The following is a 25,225-nucleotide window of genomic DNA, read 5'->3' as shown; positions in this document are numbered from 1 at the left end:
CATGTCTTTCTGCTGTTAGGCAGTCCCTACATGTGTTTGCAGCTGTCTGTTTGTTAGGCAGCGAAACATGCAGCCACACTCGTACATAGTATTCAAGCATGCGAAAGCCACTCCGCACCCGAGCATGCCCAGAGAACACCTTATTGAGCATGCTCACTCATCACTTCTAGTGATCAAACATGTCATTGTGATTAACAGCGGTATCTTTCTCTAATTAATGGGCGCTGATGTCTCCATGTTGTCCCAGCAATTGGTTCATCCACCAAATTCTAAAACAGATCTAATATAACTACGATAATCCCAACCAAGCGTCTGCCAACAAGATTGGGCAGATAGTGTGACATCAGAACATAAGTGTGTTGCCCCCTGGACCAATAGCTCAGAGGCTTGTAAAGCTTTTACACATGGAGGTATTTTGGTCCATAATATTTGTAAGTGCAAACTAGGAGAAGGTTCAACACAGAAGAACAACTTTTTAAAATATACTTTTTTTTGTTTGTTTCTGTTCCACTCCTGATTTTGTCAAAGGACAATTTCAGATGAGCAACACAGGTGGATTTTTGTGCAATAAAAGGTATCTAGAAAACCTCCATCCAAGCTAAACAATTGCCATAATACGCTTGTGAAATATGCCTAAGGCCAAGTTCACACGTTGCAAATCTGCAGCAAGTTACAGCCTCATACAAGTAAATGGAGTTTCAGAATCTCATACAAACACTGGGGGGAATGGAAGCATGGAGCAGATTTGAGATGTGCAGCATGTTTATTCTTGTGCGGATTATCATTATGGATTTTACCCTATTCAATGTTTAGCAATGGAATAAGGTGAAAGCCACAAGGTACCTAAGCGGAGTCCGTGTGGGGCTACGGCATTTAGTCATTGTGTGACAGTGCTGGGCCATGAGTGCACGGCCGCTATATCTAGATGGATAAAAGCAGTAGAGTTACAGTCTCAGTGTAACCTTCGCCATACAGCTTGTGCCGCCTTCTCCCTCAGGCCCAATGTTTAAGGCCCCAACCAACACTATCAGGTGGTGACCGATCCGAGCTGCTGATCCTTTCATCTTTCAGATGAGCCGATGACAGCGGCTCTCCGAGGACACGGGAGCGCACGGTTGAGCAAAGCAACATCAATCTGAGTCTTACAATCCCAATCCCCAAATGTTAAACCGGTATGAGCGCCATAACTCACGGCAGCCTCTATTCTACATTCATTCCATTTCTTACACAATGAAAGAACCTGATGAGAAGATGAGCGTAGCCTCCCAGAATTAGGACAAGACCACGGAGCGGCTCAGTTTTATTTTCTTGTGAAAAGGACACTTGGTTCTGCCATCATCACACTACTTCCACACAGTCTCTGTGCTCTACTTTGTAATAAATATACTTTTTAGCTAGAAGATGCTGTGTCTGGCTGGTCAGCTCCTGACAGATGCATGAACAAGTCTCCAAGTTCTGCCACTTCATCATCCGTACTGGGGACACTTCGATTTTCTCGATCTTCAATAAAGTCCCAGAGTCTGACCGCATTAAAGAACTGTAATGAGACAGAACAATCGATTATATGGTCGGGTACGACGCTTATCAGCCGTCTGTTGATGCGTCATCTATTGTGAAGTAGTGACCGCCAAGGCCCCTCATACACATTGGACCAAAGTTGGCCGAACATAGGTTCAACCACCAGACTAACATGGACGGGGACTGCCCAACATCATCTGTTGGGAGAAGGGATCCAACTGTAGATCCTTTTGTTCTCCCTGGAGAGATGTCCAACCACGGCTCTCATAGGGGACACGAGAACTGTCAGCTGAGAGATTACTGTATCTAGAGAAATAGGGTATAAAGACACCTGCGCTAGAAATAAAATAACCAAATAGGCTATTGCAGCAAATGTGTGTAGCTGACAAGTCTCAGTAAGCGTGCAAGGATCACCTGCAAAAGAATTTCCCCACGTACCGTGAATGCAGCTATAAATGAGTCAAAAATACACATCCAGGGATACTGGTAAGCAGGTGTATTTTTATACCCTATTTCTCCAGTTTAACACTGTCAGGAGTGGCACAGATTCTGGCTCGACACCAGCAGTTTTCAGCACTTCATTTCAGGAGCGCCAGTGTATATTCTAATCTACACAGATTACTGTATCTTTTTAGGAGAGAGGGCGGTTGGCTGAATAATCGTTCTGCTGACAGTGTTCTGATGTGTAGGGGGGACGGGACTTTAATGTGATCGCAGTATGAATTTTAGTGATACGGTAAATTAAGTGATTTGCATAACTATACACACCCTCACTGTGCCCTCTGATCCAAGCTGTTTTCTTGGCTTCTCAGGGTCGGCTCTGGTTCCATCTGGGTATGCATGCAGGTACATGCACTTACCCCCAAAGGGGCAGGTGCTGCGTCCCTGATCAAAATACTTGCAGGCCTTTTTACTAAAACAGAAAAATAGGCATATTTCACAATAATACACACATTTTCTCACATACTCTCCTGACAAGTACAGCTGGCAATGGCCATACAGCCAATACGACGGCTCTTTATAATGCACACTGACATTGCACAAACATGGAAACAACCCAGAGATGGAGATTGCACTAGTTCTCAGATGGGTGAAGTTTTTTTTTTGTTTTTGTTTTTTTATTTCCTTCACACATTGAAATGCCCATTATGACATTATATTTCATTTTTATCATTATTTTAATTGGATTTCCCCTGTAACTGGGGCTGGTAAATTAGCCCAAATTACAAAGGAAAAAAAAAATCAGCCTCCTGGCTGCATAGCAGAGCTGACCGAGTGTCCTAGGACCCAGCAGCTCCTGCTCTCTCCCTACATCCAGCGATCACATGACCGCTGAGTCCATTGGAGGAAGCAATGTCAGTGCTGTGTATACAGCAAGCAGGAAGGCAGAGACGGTAATAAACCCTCTCTGCCTTATCTATGGGGAGTCGGCTGTGTGACAGCCGGCTTCTCTCTCCCACAGCTCCATGATCTCAAGCAGCTGCACTACTACGCAGTTATTATGTTTTAGAACATGACTACAGAGTAGAACGCGGCGGCCCGGATCTGCGCGAGTCCTCTTCTATTTAACAAATCCCAGGTGACGCAGCACCCGCACCCACACCCACCCCTAGGCAGCAACAGCACCCTGCACCCACCCCAGGCCGGCACCTGCACCCACCCCCCCAGGCAGCAACACCACCTGCACCCACCCCCCAGGCAGCAACACCACCTGCACCCACCCCCCAAGGCCGGCACCACCACCTGCACTCACCCCCCAGGCCGGCACCTGCACCCACCCCCCAGGCCGGCACCTGCACCCACCCCCCAGGCCGGCACCATCTCTCCAGGCCCTCTCTCAGATTAGATGGGAGTCTGTATCATGAGTCACTTACCCCATGCCTTGCTTAAAAGCATCAATAAGTTGATCCTTCTTGCCCTGATCTTCTACCCAGTACACGCTAGGAATCACAAATTCGGATATAACACGACATTCTGGGCACGACCTGATGAGGAAACAAGGGTTTATGTTAAAAGTGATGAAATCAGACATGTGTAGGTATACTTCTTTGATTGCATAAAGGTAATTAAGATTTAGAGATTCTCAACCTTCATAGTTGAGGGTCAACTTTTAACATCCAGTAATATAAAAAAAAAAACAAACAATTTTGTTGCCCATTTTGCTTATCTGTTGACCATTCTTTCAGCCGCCACTTTCCCCCATATAAATGTTTTATAGGGCGGCGGGTGCAGCTAATCTAATATCTGTGCGCTGACGGATCACTTTTTGGACGCGCGTCGTGGTCACACTTACTTTATAACCGGATTCTCAAACTGTCTGGCACATCGCCACTGTCTGATGCAGGAGAGGCAATATGTATGGCAGCAGTTCGACAGGATTCCAAACCTACGCTCCGAGGTGGAAGGTTTTTCATACACCACCTCCATGCAGATACTGCACACTTTGTCTTGGCTGGCCTGGAAAGCAAAAGCCTTTTCCATCTCATGTTCAAATGTCGCCATGCACAACTGGGGAAGGAAGCAAATACCGGTGATTAACCCCAGTCCTGTGCGAAAAATAACACATTAACGGGACCTCTGGAAAGTGCTCAACACTAATGTCACAGCTATAAAGTGTAACTTTTTTGTTTATTTTAACATACTGTTTTTATATAGAGTGTGTAATCCGCACATCCAGGTTATGGACACTGGTGACAATGACTTTCCCGCACCTTTTCGTGGGATTTTCTCTGTTCCTGGTCATATGGATGAAGTACTTGTAGGTTGCAAATCTCACACACGTCTCCATGAATGTAGACACAGGTTTCTCCAAACTGACATGTCCCAGCAGCTGCATAGGGACAAAGTTGGTGGGGGTCTTCAAGATAGGGGGCGACCATTTCTACTTCTTCTAATCCAGTACAGATGGCTTCCAGGTAAGAATGTGGCTTTACGACCTGATCGGCGCCTTGTGCATCACTGCAAGAATGCGGATTGGAAATTGCATTGACTCGGCTCTTTTCTTCCGTCTGTCCGCATAGATCTGAGTACAAAAGATATAACATTAGACGCTTTTTATTTCTCCCATCAGCTAAAGTAAAAGCGTTGCTGTATGTTAGGCCGGTTTCACAAATCCGAGTACAGTCTGCAATGTAAACACTGGTTCCTACTCTCCTGGCCCGAACTTGACAGTCTCATATACACTGGGGAAAATAAGTATTTGACAAACTGCCGATTTTGCAAGTTTTCCCACCTACAAAGAATGGAGAGGTCTGTAATTTTTAGCATAGGTACACTTCACCTATGAGAGACAGAATCTAAAAAAAAAAATTCCATGAAATCAAATTGTATGATTTTTACATAATTAATTTGCATTTTATTGCATGAAATAAGTATTTGATATAAAAGAAAAACAGAACTTAATATTTGGTACAGAAACCTTTGTTTGCAGTTACAGAGGTCAGACGTTTCCTGAAGTTCTTGACCAAGTTTGCACACACTGCAGCAGGGATATTGGTGCACTCCTCCATACAGATCTTCTCCAGATCTTTCAGATTTCTGCGCGGTCGCTGGGCAACATTGAGTTTCAGCTCCCTTCAAAGGTTTTCTGTTGGATTCAGGTCTGGACACTGGCTAGGCCACTCCAGGACCTGAAATTGCTTCCTACGGAGTCACTCCTTAGTTGCCCTGGCTGCGTGTTTCAGGTCATTGTCATGCTGGAAGATCCAGCCACGACCCATCTTCAATGCTCTTACTAAGGGAAGGAGGTTGTTGGCCAAAATCTCACGATACATGACCCCGTTCATCCTCTCCTCAATACGGTGCAGTCATCCGGTCCCCTTTACATAAAAGCACCAAAGTATGATGTTTCCCCCACCATGTTTCACAGTTGGGACGATGTTCTTGAAGTCGTACCACCTTCTTCATCCAAACACAGCAAGTGGAGTGAATACCAAAAAGTTCTACAGTTGTGGCCAAAAGTATTGACACCCCTGCAATTTTGTCAGATAATACTCAGTTTCTTCCTGAAAATGATTGCAAAACACAAATTCTTTGGTATTATCTTCATTTAATTTTTATTAACTGACAAAAAAAAAAAAGAATTGTCCTAAAGCCAAATTGGATATAATTCCACACCAAACATAAAAAAGAGGGTGGACAAAAGTATTGACACTGTTCGAAAAATCATGTGATGCTTCTCTAATTTGTGTAATTAACCGCACCTGTAACTTACCTGTGGCACCTAACAGGTGTTGGCAATAACTAAATCACACTTGCATCCAGTTGACATGGATTAAAGTTGACTCAACCTCTGTCCTGTGTCCTTGTGTGTACCACATTGAGCATGGAGAAAAGAAAGAAGACCAAAGAACTGTCTGAGGACTTGAGAAACCAAATTGTGAGGAAGCATGAGCAATCTCAAGGCTACAAGTCCATCTCCAAAGATCTGAATGTTCCTGTGTCTACCGTGCGCAGTGTCATCAAGAAGTTTAAAGCCCATGGCACTGTGGCTAACCTCCCTAGATGTGGACGGAAAAGAAAAATTGACAAGAGATTTCGACGCAAGATTGTGCGGATGTTGGATAAAGAACCTCGACTAACATCCAAACAAGTTCAAGCTGCCCTGCAGTCCAAGGGTACAACAGTGTCAACCCGTACTATCCGTCGGCATCTGAATGAAAAGGGACTGTATGGTAGGAGACCCAGGAAAACCCCACTTCTTACCCCGAGACATAAAAAAGCCAGGCTGGAGTTTGCCAAAACTTACCTGAAAAAGCCTAAAACGTTTTGGAAGAATGTTCTCTGGTCAGATGGGACAAAAGTAGAGCTTTTTGAGCAAAGGCATCAACATAGAGTTTACAGGAGAAAAAAGGCATACAAAGAAAAGAACACGGTCCCTGCAGTCAAACATGGTGGAGGTTCCCTGATGTTTTGGGGTTGCTTTGCTGCCTTTGGAACTGGACTGCTTGACCGTGTGCATGGCATTATGAAGTCAGAAGACTACCAACAAATTTTGCAGCATAATGTAGGGCCCAGTGTGAGAAAGCTGGGTCTCCCTCAGAGGTCATGGGTCTTCCAGCAGGACAATGACCCAAAACACACTTCAAAAAGCACTAGAAAATGGTTTGAGAGAAAGCACTGGAGACTTCTAAGGTGGCCAGCAATGAGTCCAGACCTGAATCCCATAGAACACCTGTGGAGAGATCTAAAAATGGCAGTTTGGAGAAGGCACCCTTCTAATATCAGGGACCTGGAGCAGTTTGCCAAAGAAGAATGGTCTAAAATTCCACCAGAGCATTGTAAGAAACTCATTGATGGTTACCGGAAGCGGTTGGTCGCAGTTATTTTGGCTAAAGGTTGTGCAACCAAGTATTAGGCTGAGGGTACCAATACTTTTGTCTGGCCCATTTTTGGAGTTTTGTGTGAAATGATCAATGTTTTGCTTTTTGCTTCATTCTCTTTTGTGTTTTTTCATTTAAGACAAATTAAATGAAGATAATAATACCAAAGAATTTGTGTTTGCAATCATTTTCAGGAAGAAACGGAGTATTATCTGACAGAATTGCAGGGGTGTCAATACTTTTGGCCACAACTGTATTTTGGTCTCATCTGACCTTCTCCCATGCCTCCTCTGGATCATCCAGATGGTCACTGGTGAACGTCAAACGGGCCTGGACATGTGCTGGCGTCAGCAGGGGACCTTGTGTGCCCTGCGGGATTTTAATCCATGATGGTGTAGTGTGTTACTGACAGTAATGTTTGAGACTGTGGTCCCAGCTCTCTTCAGGTCATTAACCAGGTCCTCCAGTGTAGTTCTGAGCAGATTCCTGACCTGTCTCAGATTCATCCTTACCTCATGAGGCGAGATCTTGCATGCAGCCCCAGACCGAGAAAGATTGACAGTCATCTTGTGTTTCTTCCATTTTCTAATAATTGAGACAACAGTTATTGTCTTCTCACCAAGCTGCTTGCCTATTGTCCTGTAGCCCACCTCAGCATTGTGCAGGTCTACAATTTTGTCCCCAGTGTCCTTAGACAGCTCTTTGGTCTTGGCTATGGTGGAGAGGTTGGAATGTGATTGAGAATGTAGACAGATACCTTTTATACAGGTAAAAAGTTCCACCAAGTGCAATTAATACAGGTGATAAGTGCAGAGTAGGATGATTCTTAAAGAAAAACTAACAGGTGTATGAGAGGCAGAATTCTTGCTGGTTGGTCGGTGATCAAATACTTATTTCATGCAATACAATGCAATTTAATTATTTAAAAATCATTCAATGTGATTTTCTGTTTTTTATTTTTAGATTCTGTCTCTCACAGGTGAAGTGTACCTACGATAAAAATTACAGACCTCTCCATTATTTGTAGGTGGGAAAACTCGGAAATTCGGCAGTGTATCAAATACTTATTTTCCCCACTGTATGACCATCTGCAAATTGCATACATTACGCTTATATTTATCGTACAACTTTTAGGTGTTTTTTTTTCCTAAGTTGAACAACTATTTTACCCCTTACACAATGCAGGGCGTACATGAGCCGGCTCCAAGCAGTAACTTGAGCTGAGCTCTGACTGCTGCTGCTTCACCACCTAGATGCTGCTGTCAATCACTGACATGATTCTAAGTGTTTTGGGCACCTGATCAAATGTCAAGTGCACATCCCTACTTGTGATGCAATGGTCTAATTAAGGCCAACGAGGACATCATCGCGGTGCTCCTGAAAGGCCCAGCCTAAGGAGAGCAGGTTCACATCCCCTAGGGGGGGCAAAAAGTTATGTATAAAGAAAAACGGCTGGGAAGGGAAACATGGAAAGAAGAACTAAACTACTGTACATACCACGATCTCGGAGAACGATAGACTTCTTCTCTCGCTTGTGCGGGGTGGTCTTGGTGACAACTGGAGGGGCTTCTACTGTAGATGACGATGCAGGAGGGGCCTCGACCGAAGCTGCTGGGACATCTTGAGGGTAATAAACCACAGGAGAGCTGGTAGGCTTAACGTGATCATATCTGTAAAACACAAACATATCTATGTGACAGAAAGCAGCACGGTCACAGGAATCGTGAATCCTCTCGCCGGCGCTAGCATTTCTGCACCATAATCTCTACATGGAGTCATTCTGACAATAACGTCACGTTAGGGGATATTTCAGCAAATTCCCAAATATTCTGAGCTACGACCTAAGAGCTTGCACTTTAATTTGTAACGTGTTGCGGTAAAATGATCAGCAACGCGTAAGCTCCCCCGTACCTGCAGCGGGATCCATAGGCACACTGTCCTTTTTGGTAGAATCGGCAGATAGAAGAAGGTTTACTGTTCATCAAGTCATGAGAGAACAAGCAGCGGTTTCCTTCTCGACACACCCCGTGTATGAAGTATCTGAGAACACAGAATGACGATGTTACAGGAACAATGGCAGAAACAAAAGGGTCAAATCTGAAGTCCTACGTTATGTGTCGATAAGAAGCTTGGCTAAAGATGGAGCCGGTCTCTGTGATCAAACATTACCGTCCGTCTGCGCACAACTATTTTTTACCTGGACCGTATTTTCTAGGTAGCACCCAGGAAATTTACTAGTAGCGGGCATGTGGCTACAATACTCTCCAGCATGATATTAAAGGGAACTCGGCAGCATGCATCTTCAACAATGGCCGTGCGCATCCAACGAGGAACCGATGGTTGGGTTCAGGGCTGGTTCTACAGATGCAAGCGTGGCTCTGGTGCCAATGTTGAGACTCGCCTATGGTTTGGACATGAGACACAGTTTTGGGTTGGGCACAGTTCTTGAGGTTCAGGGTTGGACACATGGGCTGAATATGACGGTCTCGGGACGTTATTTATTAAGGTGCAATTAAACATTGAGTGAGTGCGGTAAGACAGAATAGTCCAGATCGGTTCAATGTGGAAAACTAATAAACAGATTAATTTCTAGCTAATATTCTAGTTTTATTAGAAAACTTTTGACATGTGACAAGTTTTGCTTAGTGGGGTCCGAATGTAGAAACCCCCACTGATTACTAAAACAAAGAAGCAGCTCTCTGACAGTTCTGCATTCCTCCAACAATAAGGACAGGTGGCCACAATGGCCAAAACCAAGAGGTGAAAGCTCTCAGCTGACCGCTGCCCTTCTCCGAGACCACAGACGGGCTCAATAGAAAGTATAGAGTTCATCTTCAGCGTTGAGGTCGGTTGAGGGCTCTCGCTCCTTTGTTTTCGCCATGGGTGGGGGTCTCAGCACCAGTGCACCCACCAAAACTTCATTATTACATGACGAAAGTTTTCTAAAAGTTCAGTAACATTTTAAAAGGCGACTTGAGTGGAGTCTTCAGACACATCTAAAAAGTCTTGTAACATGGTAAGGTATGGTCATGTGATGAGGGTGTAGGCCAGGTACCGGCCGGTATTATGATGAAGTTATGGGTCATGTATAGGTACCGACTGGGAAGGTTCAATTATTTGGGTCTAACACCTGAACTTACAATATCAATTATCAAAGATCTGCTATCTGACCAGGATCTGCAGCCATAACACAGGTGATAAAATGTGGCCGCTACCAGGTTGTCTAAATGAGCCCGAACTAAGAATGTGAATTGGGCACAGATATGGATAAATGAAGTGTAGAGGGGGCAGTAAGGCTGGGTACTGTTCTTCCCCAATATATTTATATTTGAGGTCGAGTAACACAGAGGAGAATCTGTAAAGTCAGGGTCTCTTCTGAGATGCTTATAGCTGGTGAATGGGCTTATGCAATTATGATCAAAACTGTGAGGGTGCATCAATAGTGGAGCTCATGTATTCATTGACTTTATAGAGTACACACATTAAATATATATATACACACACACACAACTGTATATTGGCTGGGGCGTATGAGAAACTGCACATTAGTTTAATACTAGAGGACCGCTGGCCCCATCCTATATTTTTTGAAGTGTGCAGAAGATGCTGTGATGAGCAGATAGGTAGGTGCATTTTTGGGATGGAGAAAAAAAAAAAAAAAAAAAAAAGATCTTAAGGTCTGCTAGAGAGGGGTCTTCAATGGGTAGCCCCATCATATAAAGAAAGAGGTTCTGACTAGAGATGAGCGAAACGGGTCGAAAAATTTCAAAAGTCGCCGACTTTTGGCAAAGTCGGGTTTCATGAAACGAAACCCGACCCTAGGATGAGGTCGGCCACGAGGTCGGCGACTTACTCGCCAAAGTCGCGTTTCAAAAGTTTGTTTTGCGCTCTTTTTCAGCCAATCAGGATCCACGGACACTGTGGGCAACGTGATGACATAGACAGGGGTCACCACCATCTTTCAGAAGGGCATGCAAGTGATTGGCTTGCTTTGGTGGGCGTCACAGGGGTTATAAAAGGGCGTGCACGCCGACCGCCATCTTACTTCTGCCGATCTTAGCATAAGGAGAGGTTGCTGATTCTGTAGGGAGAGCGTTAGGCAGGGAAGAAGAAAAAAAAACTGCTTCTGCTAGCGATTTTGCCTGTACAACACACCAGTCACTGTGTGTGCAGTGCAAGGGGAGGCTATATTGTGGTGGATCAGCGGTGTTGGTTGTTAGGCTGCCTTCTAAGGCTTCCTGACAGCTGCATTGCTGTTTACCCACTGCTCTGCAAACTGCTTTTTTAAAAGCAATCCCAATTTTTTTTTTTGTCCTGCTGAGGTACTGAGCGTGCATTTTTTCACACCATACAGCGTCAGTGGGCCTCACACAATCCAAAAGTGTCCAGTGTCCACTAGTGTGTGCAGAAATTCAAAATCTCCCTTATCCTGTAGTCACTTTTTTCACACCTGTGCCATCCAGCCTGTGACATAGCGCTCTGATATTCAGTGGGCCTCACACAATCCAAGTGTCCAGTGTCCACTAGTGTGTGCAGAAATTCAAAATCTCCCTTATCCTGTAGTCACTTTTTTCACACCTGTGCCATCGAGCCTGTGACATAGCGCTCTGATATTCAGTGGGCCTCACACAATCCAAAAGTGTCCAGTGTCCACTAGTGTCTGCAGAAATTCAAAATCTCCCTTATCCTGTAGTCACTTTTTTCACACCTGTGCCATCGAGCCTGTGACATAGCGCTCTGATATTCAGTGGGCCTCACACAATCCAAAAGTGTCCAGTGTCCACTAGTGTGTGCAGAAATTCAAAATCTCCCTTATCCTGTAGTCACTTTTTTCACACCTGTGCCATCGAGCCTGTGACATAGCGCTCTGATATTCAGTGGGCCTCACACAATCCAAAAGTGTCCAGTGTCCACTAGTGTGTGCAGAAATTCAAAATCTCCCTTATCCTGTAGTCACTTTTTTCACACCTGTGCCATCGCGCTCTGATATTCAGTGGGCCTCACACAATCCAAAAGTGTCCAGTGTCCACTAGTGTGTGCAGAAATTCAAAATCTCCCTTATCCTGTAGTCACTTTTTTCACACCTGTGCCATCGCGCTCTGATATTCAGTGGGCCTCACACAATCCAAAAGTGTCCAGTGTCCACTAGTGTCTGCAGAAATTCAAAATCTCCCTTATCCTGTAGTCACTTTTTTCACACCTGTGCCATCGAGCCTGTGACATAGCACTCTGATATTCAGTGGGCCTCACACAATCCAAAAGTGTCCAGTGTCCACAAGTGTGTGCAGAAATTCAAAATCTCCCTTATCCTGTAGTCACTTTTTTCACACCTGTGCCATCGAGCCTGTGACATAGCGCTCTGATATTCAGTGGGCCTCACACAATCCAAAAGTGTCCAGTGTCCACTAGTGTCTGCAGAAATTCAAAATCTCCCTTATCCTGTAGTCACTTTTTTCACACCTGTGCCATCGAGCCTGTCACATAGCGCTGATATTCAGTGGGACTCACACAATCCAAAAGTGTCCAGTGTCCACTAGTGTCTGCAGAAATTCAAAATCTCCCCTGTCCTATAGACACCTTGTACATTGTATTACTATATAGTTTGTTGGATTTTGTCTACATTTCTACCAAAAATGAGGAAGGCTGGTGGAAGAGGCTGTGGAATTGGGCGGGGGTTGGCAGCTGGTAATGATGGTGTTGGTGGTGGATCTGATGGTAGTGGCAAAAGCAAAATAGGACCGAATGCAGGAGCTGTTGAGCCTGCGTCATCGTCTGGCTCCACATGGCCTCGAAGGCTTAGTTTTCTAGGAGTTGGCAAACCGCTTTTAAAGCCAGAGCTTCAGGAAAAAGTTTTGTCTTACATTGCTGACTCAGCCTCCAGCTCTATCGCCTCCTCTTCTGAAGTTGTAAAAAATAAAAGCACTGAGTCGTCATTGGAGGCTCATGTTCATGAACCACACCTTTCCTTGTGTCCTTCACCCCAACCAAGATTGAAGGATGACGCAGGCCATACTACTGATTACTCCATGGAGCTGTTTTCACATACCATGCCTGGATTATCAAGTGAAATGGTGAATTACCCAGGCCAAGATGAATCTGACATGGAGTGCACTGATGCACAGCCGCTGATAGATGATTCTGCTGGTACATTCACTCAGAGCACTACATTGTCCTCGCAGTGTACAGAGACAGATTCTGACCCTGATGAGACTCAGGTGCCCCTTCCCGCACACTATACCACCATACACGGTGACACAGAGGAAGGTGCACATGACATTAAAGAGGAGGTGATGGATGACCCAGTTGTTGACCCAGATTGGCATCCATTGGGGGAAGAGGGTGCTGCTTCCAATAGCTCAGATGAGGAGCATCCACAGCAGACATCGACATCGCAACAGCTGTTATCTGGCAGGCCCGGAGCACTCCAAAGACAGGTTCCAAAAATCAAAAGAGTTGCTGGACAGCTTGTCCAGACGGTAAAAAGATCACATCATGCTAGGCCGCAAAATGTCTGCCAAAGTAGGAAGAGTGCAGTGTGGCACTTTTTTGAACAAAATCCTCACGATCAGGCCAAGGTTATCTGTAAGAAGTGCGCAAAGACCTTTAGCCGAGGGAAAAATCTGAAAAATTTGAATACCAGTTGCATGCTTAGACATTTAACCAGCATGCACTTGCAAGCGTGGACACAACACCAAACCTCAAGTGCCACAAGTGCAACTGATCACAAAGAAGGTAGTCAGCAACGCTACATTGTTTCCCCCACTGTAAGCCCACCGGTTAGCACAGCAGCAAATGTTGAGGTGTCGTTGCAAGGCCACAGCAGTCAGGGAATCCCACTGTTATATCAACGAAATACTGAATCTAGGCCATCAGAAAGAACACCAACTCCATCACCATCATCAACCCTCTCTCAGTCCGCCCTGTCCACCGCTACTTCCACCATATGCAGCTCTCAAGTCCAGCTCACCCTCCCAGACACTATGAGTAGGTCAAGAAAGTACTCAGTCTCTCATCCGCGTACACTGGGTTTGAACGCCCACATTGCCAAACTAATCTCGTTTGAGATGATGCCCTATCGGTTGGTGGAAAGCACAGCTTTCCGCGAACTCATGGCCTATGCAGTACCACGCTATGACCTACCCAGTCGCCACCACTTCTCTCGCAAAGCCATCCCAGCCCTCCACCATCATGTAAAAGACCGCATTGTCCATGCACTCAAGCAGTCAGTGAGTGGAAAGGTGCACCTCACAACTGATGCATGGTCCAGTCGGCATGGCCAGGGCCATTACGTGTCCATCACTGCGCACTGGGTTAATGTGGTGGATGTAGGGTCCACAGGGGACAGCGGTGGTGGGACAGTGCTGCCTAGCCCACGGTATAGGAAACAGTTGGCTGTAGGCGTTCGACCCTCCTCCTCCAGAAGCGAAAGCTTGTCCACAGAGCGCAGTCGTACGAGCACTCCATCTGCAGCTGCCACTGTTGCACACGAGGTGTCCCCCTATTGAGCAGCTAGTGGAAAGCGTCAGCAGGCTGTGTTGCAGATGATGTGTTTGGGCGACAGACACACCGCCGAGGTGCTGGCCGAGTACTTGAAGCGACAAACTGAGTCATGGCTGGGCAGTGTACATCTTGAGGCAGGCAAGGTAGTTAGTGATAACGGCCGTAATTTTGTGGCAGCCATAGCCCTTTCAAAACTCAGCCACATACCTTGCTTGGCTCACACCTTGAACCTGGTGGTGCAGTGCTTCCTCAAAAATTATCCGGAGTTAACAGCCCTGCTCCAGAAGGTGCGAAGACTGTGCGCGCACATCTGCCGGTCACCTGTACACTCCGTTCGTATGCAGAAGCTGCAGCGATTGCTCCACCTTCCCAACCACCGCCTCATTATCGACATTGCAACAAGGTGGAACTCCACCCTGCACATGGTGGAGCGGCTGTGCGAGCAGAGGCAGGCCATAATGCATTTGTGGGAGGATACACGGCCAGGCACTTTGAGAGCAGACATGGAGTTGACAGGTGTGCAGTGGTCGAAGCTGAAAGACCTCTCAAGTCCTTCAGTGTTTTGAGGAATGCACACGGCTGGTAAGCGCAGACGACGCCATCCTAAGCATGAGCATCCCACTTATGCGTCTGCTCATGCAAACTTTGACGCACCTTAAGGAGCAGGCGTCTGCAGCCAATGTTGATGAGGAGGAAGAGGAGGAGGGAATCCTTGATGACATTCAGCCATTGTCTGCTCAGGGACCTCTCCTGGACGAGGTGGAGGAAGAAGAGGAGGAGGATGATGATGGGGATGATTACTTAGGGGAGGAGGATGCATCTCGTGGGGCAAGTGAAAATGTTGGCGTGGCAAGGTCTGGTACAGGGTTTGTGCGTAACTGGAGGGATGTGGATTTGCCAGAAAGTGCTCCTCCACCCAGCACTCGCAGTGCATCATTGACACCGGGAACATTGGCCCACATGTCAGATTATGCCTTGCAGATCCTAAAAAGGGACCCCCGCATTGCCAAAATGATGAACGATGATGACTACTGGTTGGCCAGCATCCTGGATCCACGCTATAAAGGCAAATTACAAAACATCATACCACAGGAGAACCTTGACCTAATATTGGCTAATAAACAAGCAACTCTGGTAAATCGGTTGCTTGAGGCATTCCCAGCACACAGCAGCGGTGATGGTTCTCACACGAGCCGTATGGGCCGGGGGCAGCTTGGCAGAGGTGTTCATGGTGCACACAGCAGAAGTGGCGTTGGAGACAGGAGTTTCATGACAATGTTGTGGACTGATTTTTCAAGTACCGCTCACACAACTGGTAATACTGCATCGATGGAAAGTGACAGGAGACAGCAGTTGTCAACTATGGTTACAAACTACTTTTCCTCCCATATCGATGTTCTCCCACACAGGTCATTCCCCTTTGACTATTGGGCCGCTAAACTGGACACCTGGCCTGAATTGGCACAATATGCCTTACAGGAGCTCGCTTGCCCAGCTGCAAGTGTGCTATCGGAAAGTCTTCAGTGCAGCTGGATCAATCCTGACAGAAAAAAGGACCCGTCTGTCAACCCAAAATGTGGATGATCTAACCTTCATTAAAATGAACCATGCATGGGTTTCCAAGGATTTTGTCCCACCTTCCCCTGATGACACATAGGGTGACAGAAAAATGGCTTGCTTTGGTCCACCTCTTCCTGGGACTTGACCTATTTCGCCTTTTGCATCAGCTGAATGTCCAACATCAACATATGCCACTTTCTAAAACTCCCTAACTGTGCTGCCTCCCCCCCCATGGCCAGGGTCACCACCTAGAGCACGACACCGTGCAAGTGCCGTTGCCCTGGACAGGTGGGTAGGCCGACTCTTGGGCGCGGGCACTGGCACAGGGTCCCTCATAGTGCAATCAAGTGTCTCTGACGGTGGTGGTGCACACCTGCCGTCAGACACACCGCCGTACTATGAGGGGCCCAGTGCCAGTACCGACGCCCACGAGTGGGCCCCCCTTGCTTGGGCAGGGCCCCAGCATTTGCAATCTTTACCTCTCCCTGCTCCTCCGCTGTGTAGTCTGGGCCGTCAAATCCATACTGTGCCTGACACCGTCTGAGCCTGCCTCCTGATGTATAGACATATATTTTGAATGTGTACGCTATCCATACATGTTATCCTGGGATACGGTACCCTTTCTCACCTTTGTGCAATCACGTGCAAGCCATACTGGGCCTAACACCGTCTGAGCCTGCCTCCTGATGTATAGACATATATTTTGAATGTGTACGCTATCCATACATGTTATCCTGGGATACGGTACCCTTTCTCACCTTTGTGCAATCACGTGCAAGCCATACTGGGCCTAACACCGTCTGAGCCTGCCTCCTGATGTATAGACATATATTTTGAATGTGTACGCTATCCATACATGTTATCCTGGGATACGGTACCCTTTCTAACCTTTGTGCAATCACGTGCAAGCCATACTGGGCCTAACACCGTCTGAGCCTGCCTCCTGATGTATAGACATATATTTTGAATGTGTACGCTATCCATACATGTTATCCGGGGATACGGTACCCTTTCTCACCTTTGTGCAATCACGTGCAAGCCATACTGGGCCTAACACCGTCTGAGCCTGCCACCTGATGTATAGACATATATTTTGAATGTGTACGCTATCCATACATGTTATCCTGGGATACGGTACCCTTTCTCACCTTTGTGCAATCACGTGCAAGCCATACTGGGCCTAACACCGTCTGAGCCTGCCTCCTGATGTATAGACATATATTTTGAATGTGTACGCTATCCATACATGTTATCCGGGGATACGGTTCCCTTTCTCACCTTTGTGCAATCACGTGCAAGCCATACTGGGCCTAACACCGTCTGAGCCTGCCTCCTGATGTATAGACATATATTTTGAATGTGTACGCTATCCATACATGTTATCCTGCGATACGGTACCCTTTCTCACCTTTGTGCAATCACGTGCAAGCCATACTGGGCCTAACACCGTCTGAGCCTGCCTTCTGATGTATAGACATATATTTTGAATGTGTACGCTATCCATACATGTTATCCGGGGATACGGTACCCTTTCTCACCTTTGTGCAATCATGTGTAATCCATACTGGGCGTGAGAACGGCTGGCGGGCTGTTAAGCAAGCTACAGCACCTGTGGTTTGCACACGTAAGTTTTTCATTTTTTCAGGAATGACGGTTAGGCCTAATTCCGGAACTGCGGTTGACCTGCACTTACTGGGAAATCATCGTTCGCGGGTAATAATTGTAATCAGTGATCCCCATCACTAACGTTGTTCAGCGGGTTATCTGCACCTGTAAGCGACAAACGCTGGCCTTTTCAGTGTAGCGCACATGCAGCCACGGACATGTAAGGGCATGACACACCAGTTATTGGCCAATCTCATGTGCCAGAGCCTCACGTGTCCCTCTAGTAAGCCGGACTCGGACCGCGGGGCATGACGGAGTCTCGTTCGTTAACGGAATTAAGCTTGCAATGTGTGCATCTGTTCTGTAGCTGGCATGGTTGAGGTTTCCCAGGTGGAGTCGAATTTAACCGTAGGCTCCACTCCTGGTGGTGCCCTTCTGGACATTCCTTTAAGGTTCAGCTTTGCAACCATACTGCCCACGTAAAACAAACACTTTGCCTTCATGAACGCTGTTTGGAGGGTCATGACTCGTGGGAATAACGCCGCCCAATCAGTTAACCTGCTAGAGAGATCCTTCGTTGCTCCCAAGCATGACATCACACTCTCTAGGAGGAAGGTAATGCCACTGTGGCGACCGTACTCCTGGGGGCGACACAAGTGCACTGATGCCCAGCCACTGCTCGATGAATCTGCTGGTACATTGACCCAGACCACTACATTCCCCTCGCACGCTACACGGCCTGAATCTGACCCTGATGAAACTCAGGTTACCCTTCCCATATACAGTTCCATCTTACACGGTGACAAAGAGGAAGCTGCAGATGAAAGTGCAGGTTCGGCCCACCCGCCATCAGACACACCACCGTACTATCAGGGGCCCTGTGCCAGTGCCGTCGCCAACGAGTGGGCCCCCCCTGCTTGCTCAGGATCACAGCACTTGCAAGGTTGAAATACTGTGCAGTGAGATGGAAGATGGGGACGACGAGGAGTCCAGACTAGTACAGGGATTCCCTAGCGAGGAGACTTATTTGATTGTTTTCAATGTTGGGACAGCAATTTTTGGGGAGCACTATACTCTGGAGAATGATAGATGGGGCCCACCATACACTGGAACATTCCAAAGGTGGACATCAGACACTGGAGCAGCATTTACAGGGCCCATTATACACTAGAGCATTAGAAATGGGGCCCATTATGTTTGGAGCATTACTTGGGCCCAAAAGACAGTGGAGCTTCATCCATGGGGACCAACATATACTGTAGCATTATGTGGAGCTCATCATATACTGCTTCAAACATTATATGGGACCAATGATTCTGTATGGAGAAATAGATGGGCCTCGTCATGAGATGTAAAAAGTGAGGTATTTTTCATTGTACTATACCGCTATTTCTCTGCCGTATCGGAGCATGATGAGTTGTGGTATGTGTTAAAGGGGCGCTCTTTCGCCCAGGGCACATGAAAACCTGGAGCCAGCCCTACCCCCCCACAACTTTAGCCAAATAACCCCCATTTTTCAGTGCGTAACTTGTATTATGAAGTTAATTAAGGTTGACAAGCTTAAGTAAGAAGAATTGATGCTTTTGGCATTCAAATGGGCACTGTAGGTGTGTTTCCTGTCCTCCTCTCACTGCCGACTTTTATTCCCCATTGACTTACATTGGGTTTCGTGTTTCGGGACGACCCCGACTTCACGAAACGAAACTCGACCCTAAAAAACCAAAAGTCGCTCAACTCTAGTTCTGACCTCTAGGGTCTTCACAGATCCGAATAACCAAGATGTCACTGTGCTGTTGTACTGCCGTGTCTCCTATTCCCTTCCCGCACAGTGGCCCCCGGTCGTGTGAAAATTAGGCCTCGGTGGATAGGAAACCATTGATGAGGACACAACTCTACACCAGCAGACTCCTTAAAGGGAGAACAAGTTGGAAACAATAGGGGGCTTGGTAATTTAATGATCGATATGGGTCCAACTGCTGGGACCTGCACCGATTATCAATAGGGGGCACAATACCCTCGTGTGAGTGGAGAAGCAGAGCACATGCTCATCTGCCACTCCATTCACTATCGGACCCCAATGATCAACAACTGGTCACTGGAGAATCCCTTTAATGCTTAGGATCAGAGGGGGTCCCAGTGATCTCCCCACCAATCAACAAGTGATCACTGGAGAACCCCTTATTCTAAGGATGAGAGGAGCCCCGCCGATCCTACGGGAGGGGCCCAGCGGTCGCCCCGCCGATCCTACGGGAGGGGCCCAGCGGTCGCCCCGCCGATCCTACGGGAGGGGCCCAGCGGTCGCCCCGCCGATCCTACGGGAGGGGCCCAGCGGTCGCCCCGCCGATCCTACGGGAGGGGCCCAGCGGTCGCCCCGCCGATCCTACGGGAGGGGCCCAGCGGTCGCCCCGCCGATCCTACGGGAGGGGCCCAGCGGTCGCCCCGCCGATCCTACGGGAGGGGCCCAGCGGTCGCCCCGCCGATCCTACGGGAGGGGCCCAGCGGTCGCCCCGCTGATCGCACTGCAGTATAGTCAGGCCCCCTGACCTCCTCACCCCACATGTCCTCCCCTGTAGAGAGACTTCACGGCTGCGGTACAGGAGAATCCTCCCCCTGCAGGCAGAGCGCCTCCACATGGACTACCCACCCCCTGACACTCCGCACAGTCCCGCCCACTAGCAGGACAGTCCCCGGGCCCCCCTCTCCCCGGTCCGTACACAGGACAGACCGCCCTCACGTTTCTCACCTGCATGTCACGTGTTTTGTGCTCATGGCTCCGACCAGACAACGGCCACACGCGTGTTATTGTCGCGCAAAGGTCTCCCACAGGCTCCTCCCCTTCTTCTCCTTGTCCCCGCCCCCAGCTGCCGCCGGTATGACGTCACTAGAGGTGCAGCTCGATAACTCTCCCGGCGATAAACATGTCCGCAGCGCCTCAGTTCCGGAGCATTCCGCAAGTTTTTTGTTCTTAGTGTTCCGTTACTGACTCCTTCCCGCTCCTGTGTGCGACTATTAACCCCTCACATCCTGACAATGAGGAAAGCTGACTCCTCTCACACATCTATATACCCGGGGGTGTACGGATCCCTGCACTGTGGAGAGTCACGTGTGGCGTATTATTCCACTTATTTCGCTGCAACAAATTCAGCTTGTTTTTTTTTTTTTTAATACATATTAATGCAAATCTTACTCGTCGCTCTGCAACCGCAGCGTAAAATTCCCCATATGTGAGTTCTCGCCTCAGCGCGTGTTCACACTCAGCTTTTTATAATGGGGTTTTAGATTTTGCTCCAAAATCCGTGTGAAAAAACACTTCAAATCAGCGGATTTCTATTCATTCTATGTATTCATTCCATTCGCAGGGACCTTGGATCAGAAGCAACACTCCAGCGCTGAAATAACAATAAAAAACCTTAAGGGAGTGCTGCATTAAAGGGAAGGTCCGGCACTGGAGACTTAATAAAATCCACGATAAGTTTTATTCACATAATTTCATGATAAAACCATAAAGGGGAAAACAGACCCCCACGCCTGACGCGTTTCGAACCTTACACCAGGTTCTTCCTCAGAGACATGAAACAAAACAGTTCACAAAATGATTATAAACATTCCTAATCAGCAGAGGGACTCCACACATGTGTATAATCAAAGAGGCAGACAACTAAGCCCTCAAATCACTGGTGGAGTCACTCCCTTGCAAGAAGAAAGAAAAAAAAAAAAAGGAAAAAAACAATACAAGCGCATGGCTGATTTTTTATATGTGGATAAACCAGTGTGTCCTGTATTTCACGCCTTACCCAAAATTCATAAAGGCGTGTTTCCTCCACCTTTCAGGCCCATAGTGGCCGGTATTGGAGGGGTTAATGAAAAACTCTCCGAGTGGATAGACAGAAAATTACAACCTTTGGTTTTGAAAACACCAGGTCACATTAGAGACACCAAACAGCTTCTGCAGGCACTTCAGGAGGTTGCATGGGGGCCTCCCCACACATGGATAACGTGATGTTGTTGCTCTATATTCATGTATACCTCATGATTTGGCATTATCTGCTGTTTCCACCATTTTGACTGAAGAAAGTAATTTCAGTTCTGATCTTAAAAAATTTATCATTATGGCGTTACAACATCTTTTGAACACCAATTTTTTCAAATTTGACACTAAGTACTATCTTCAGGTGTGTGGCTGCCCGATGGGGTCAAAATTCTCTCCTACTCTGGACAACTTATATATGTCCTTTTGGGAGAACAAATATATATATACTATGGATAATCCCTATTTAGACAATGTATTGTGGTGGGGGAGATACATTGATGACGTGATCCTATTGTGGTTTGATCGTTGTGATGTATCTCCCTCTCCTGGCATGCTTAAGTTTTTTGAGTATATTGGGACTAATTCTTTGAATATTAAATTCACCCACGAAATACATGGCATTTGTGCCACATATCTGGATGTTAAAATTATGGGAGATGTCAAAACGGGGAATATAAATACTTCCCTATATAGAAAAGATACCAGTGGTAATGCCATATTGCATGCGGATAGTTGTCACCCGCCACATGTGATACGAAATTTACCGTTGGGTGAATTAATCCGTGCCAAAAGATCATGCTCTAATGACGCTCTTTATGAATCCGAGCGTCGTAAAATTTGCACCAGGCTATCAAAAAGGGGTTATAAGAACTGGATGTTAAACAGGGCTATTAAGAAAGTGGATAACAAAACTAGGAGTAGTTTATTGCAGAATGACATGGTACACACTAATCAAAATAAAAATATTCCCACTTTTTCTACCGCTTTCAGTTCAGATTACAAGGGTGTTATTAAAATCATAAATAAACATCTTCCCTTACTGCATCAAGATCCAGTCTTATCGCAGATATTGGCTGGTGGACATAGGTGTGTTCCAAAGAGAGCTAAAAATTTGAGTCATTTTTTGTCCCCCTCATTGTATTTGTCTGATTGCACTAAACCTACGTGGTTAAATTACTTGGGCAATTATAAGTGTGGTGAAAAATTGTGTGGTTTGTGCCGCTATATGGATATTACAGATAGATTTGTTAATTTTAGTACACAACAAACCTACAAAATTAAAACCTACATGAATTGTAACACCACACACTTAGTGTATATGGCAGAGTGCACATTGTGCAGTTTATATTACATTGGCTGTACCACACGCAGCCTGAAGAGGAGACTAAGTGAGCACATCACCGCTTCTAATCCAGAGTCTATGTCCAGTCGTAGGAATGTGTCTGGCTTGTCCAAACATTTCCTTGAAATACACAAGGGTAATTTATGCAGTCTTAAAGTTAAGGGAATAGAACGGGTATTGAAACCCCCCAGAGGGGGTGACTGGGAACATTTACTACACTGTCGGGAAGCCTTCTGGATACTTGCGCTTGATGCACGATATCCGCAAGGTCTAAATTATAGAAATGATCTTATGTATTTCTATTGAGTGCTGAGATTTTTGCTGTTTTTTATTTTTTTATTTTTTTTTTGGGGGGGGGGTTTTTTGGTTTTTTTTTTTTTTTTTCTGTTTGTCATTTGATAGTTGCTATGTATTTATGCATTTATACGTGTGTATTGCACATGTTTTTATTTATTCTATGTCTTGTCCATTGTTGTATTGGTTTTTTCCTTTTTTTTTTTTTCTTTCTTCTTGCAAGGGAGTGACTCCACCAGTGATTTGAGGGCTTAGTTGTCTGCCTCTTTGATTATACACATGTGTGGAGTCCCTCTGCTGATTAGGAATGTTTATAATCATTTTGTGAACTGTTTTGTGTCATGTCTCTGAGGAAGAACCTGGTGTAAGGTTCGAAACGCGTCAGGCGTGGGGGGTCTGTTTTCCCCTTTATGGTTTTATCATGAAATTATGTGAATAAAACTTATCGTGGATTTTATTAAGTCTCCAGTGCCGGATCTTCCTTCTCTCTTCATGTTTGCAACACATGGTGGTCAGCCATTTGATCCCTAGGCACGACCGGCTTACAGGACTATTTTGGTGAGCACAAAATTTCCCTTTCCCCTTCCTAATTTTCTAAATTAAAGGGAAGGTGCCATGAAAAATAATTTTACAACAATTAAAAAAAGTCAAGTATTAATGTTTTCATTTAAAAGCAAAATATCATTTGTTTTCAGTGGCGTAAAATATGAAAAATAATTTGAAAAGTTTCTATATATTCCACTTTTGAACACTAGGGGGAGCAGCTGCTGAAATGTGCAATGAAAGCCTAGCGCACATAGTGACCCAATGGGCCAACACTATAAGGGCCCTCCCATAACACCGACCAAAAAGCCTCTAGAAACACGGGAGGCCGCAGCCAAAGGTAAAACGCCAAATCTTTATTGAACAAAATGTCAAGACATATTAAAAGAATCTAAAAGTAAAGTGTCAGCCACACAGATACAGCTAATAATAGACATTAACTAGCCAAGTAAGTGGACAGTCAGGTGAAAGGTCATGTATATTATCTCCCAATTATAATCATAATATTTAGAGACCAGCATAATATAACCCTGTGCTGAACTAAACAAGAACTGTGGAGAAAATATTAAACCAATAATGGTATAAGGAGGTATATAAACCTGCGTGGCAGCCACAGAGGCACCCCGACGCGCGTTTCGCATTCAGCTTCCTCTGAGGGGTGACTGTCCATTTACTTGAAATAGTAATGAACTTGGCACTCAATACTTGTTGAAGATTCAATTTTTTATTTGCATCCAGGTGAAGTTTAATTCTAAACGTTTTCGGTCCAACACAAGACCTTCATCGGAGAATCTCTTTAAGATTACTGTACAAGACACACAAAGAAAATTACAATGAGAAAAATTGCAATTAGAATAAATCAGACAAGTGAAAGATCAAAGCAAAACAAAAATAAAATTAAATGTCAATCGATGCATACGGACAAAAAGGAGGCGGGACAAACTATGATCATCGTGTCAATCAAAATCTCTTGTCAAAGAAATACGGACATAAGGGATCGTTCCGCGGAAGAGTGACCCATAGAAGTGTCTCTTTATCCATTCACATGTAGAAAAAAACATGTAAAGAAGAAACTAAGGGCAATCCATTTCATATCACATTTAGTGAATGGTATGCGTATAGAAGAAATCTATTCAAGGCAGTGAAAGGATATAGGTGCGCCAAGGCATTGAGTGCTTAGGGTGGCACTATCAGAAAAAGGTAAAGCGGTGCTTGTGTTATATGTACTGTAGATTGATTATTCTGGTTCTCCTGGGAGGAGAGAAAACAAAGAGAGGCTGTTCTATCACATATTTAGTTACCTAGTGAAGTCAATATACATTATATTCATAGCACCAATGATAGTGGGACAAGTGCCCCTAATTAGCCGTGAGCATTTGCCAGTAAATGACAGGATCAGGACCAAGGGAGAAAACAAATGAAATTGTGGTGTCTCTATATTTACCTGGATGCTGTATTCCATGTAATGTGCTAAATGGTGTCAATGATAAGGCGACCAACCGTCGCTTTTGTTGTGCGCTGAGAAAGATCGTAGACGAATGTAAATGAAGTGAGCCAAGTACGCTGGGTCTAAAGTGGAGTGCTATATAAAACGTTCAGGTACGTGTGAAGATGGCTCCTCTGGCCTGCGGTCTGTGCCGCTGGGTTAAATAGCGCTGGTAGTATGGCGACGTCCGTCACTGTGGTATTACGCTGGAGAGAGGAGTATAGCATAAGAGCAGGCTACAGGAT

At 45.9% G+C, this 25,225-nt stretch overlaps 1 protein-coding gene across 1 annotated transcript; it reads right to left on the bottom strand.

Moving 5' to 3' along the window:
• Positions 1-1,287: 1,287 nt before the first annotated feature.
• On the bottom strand, positions 1,288-20,443 carry MKRN2 (makorin ring finger protein 2). The gene is made up of 8 exons (XM_073574264.1): positions 20,248-20,443; positions 8,751-8,879; positions 8,337-8,509; positions 4,230-4,540; positions 3,812-4,026; positions 3,393-3,503; positions 2,287-2,431; positions 1,288-1,537 (listed from the first exon to the last, which is right to left on the bottom strand). The coding sequence occupies exons 1-8, from the start codon at positions 20,271-20,273 to the stop codon at positions 1,391-1,393; spliced, it is 1,257 nt and encodes a 418-aa protein (XP_073430365.1). The 5' UTR covers positions 20,274-20,443; the 3' UTR covers positions 1,288-1,390.
• Between the last annotated feature and the right edge of the window lie 4,782 nt (positions 20,444-25,225).

The sequence above is a fragment of the Dendrobates tinctorius genome, unplaced genomic scaffold (genome assembly GCF_039654945.1).
Source record: "Dendrobates tinctorius isolate UK_male_01 unplaced genomic scaffold, ASM3965494v1 ptg000038l, whole genome shotgun sequence".
In the NCBI taxonomy this organism is placed as follows: domain Eukaryota; kingdom Metazoa; phylum Chordata; class Amphibia; order Anura; family Dendrobatidae; genus Dendrobates; species Dendrobates tinctorius.
Note: the sequence above shows the minus strand (reverse complement) of the source record. Positions and strands in the feature narration are given on the sequence as shown.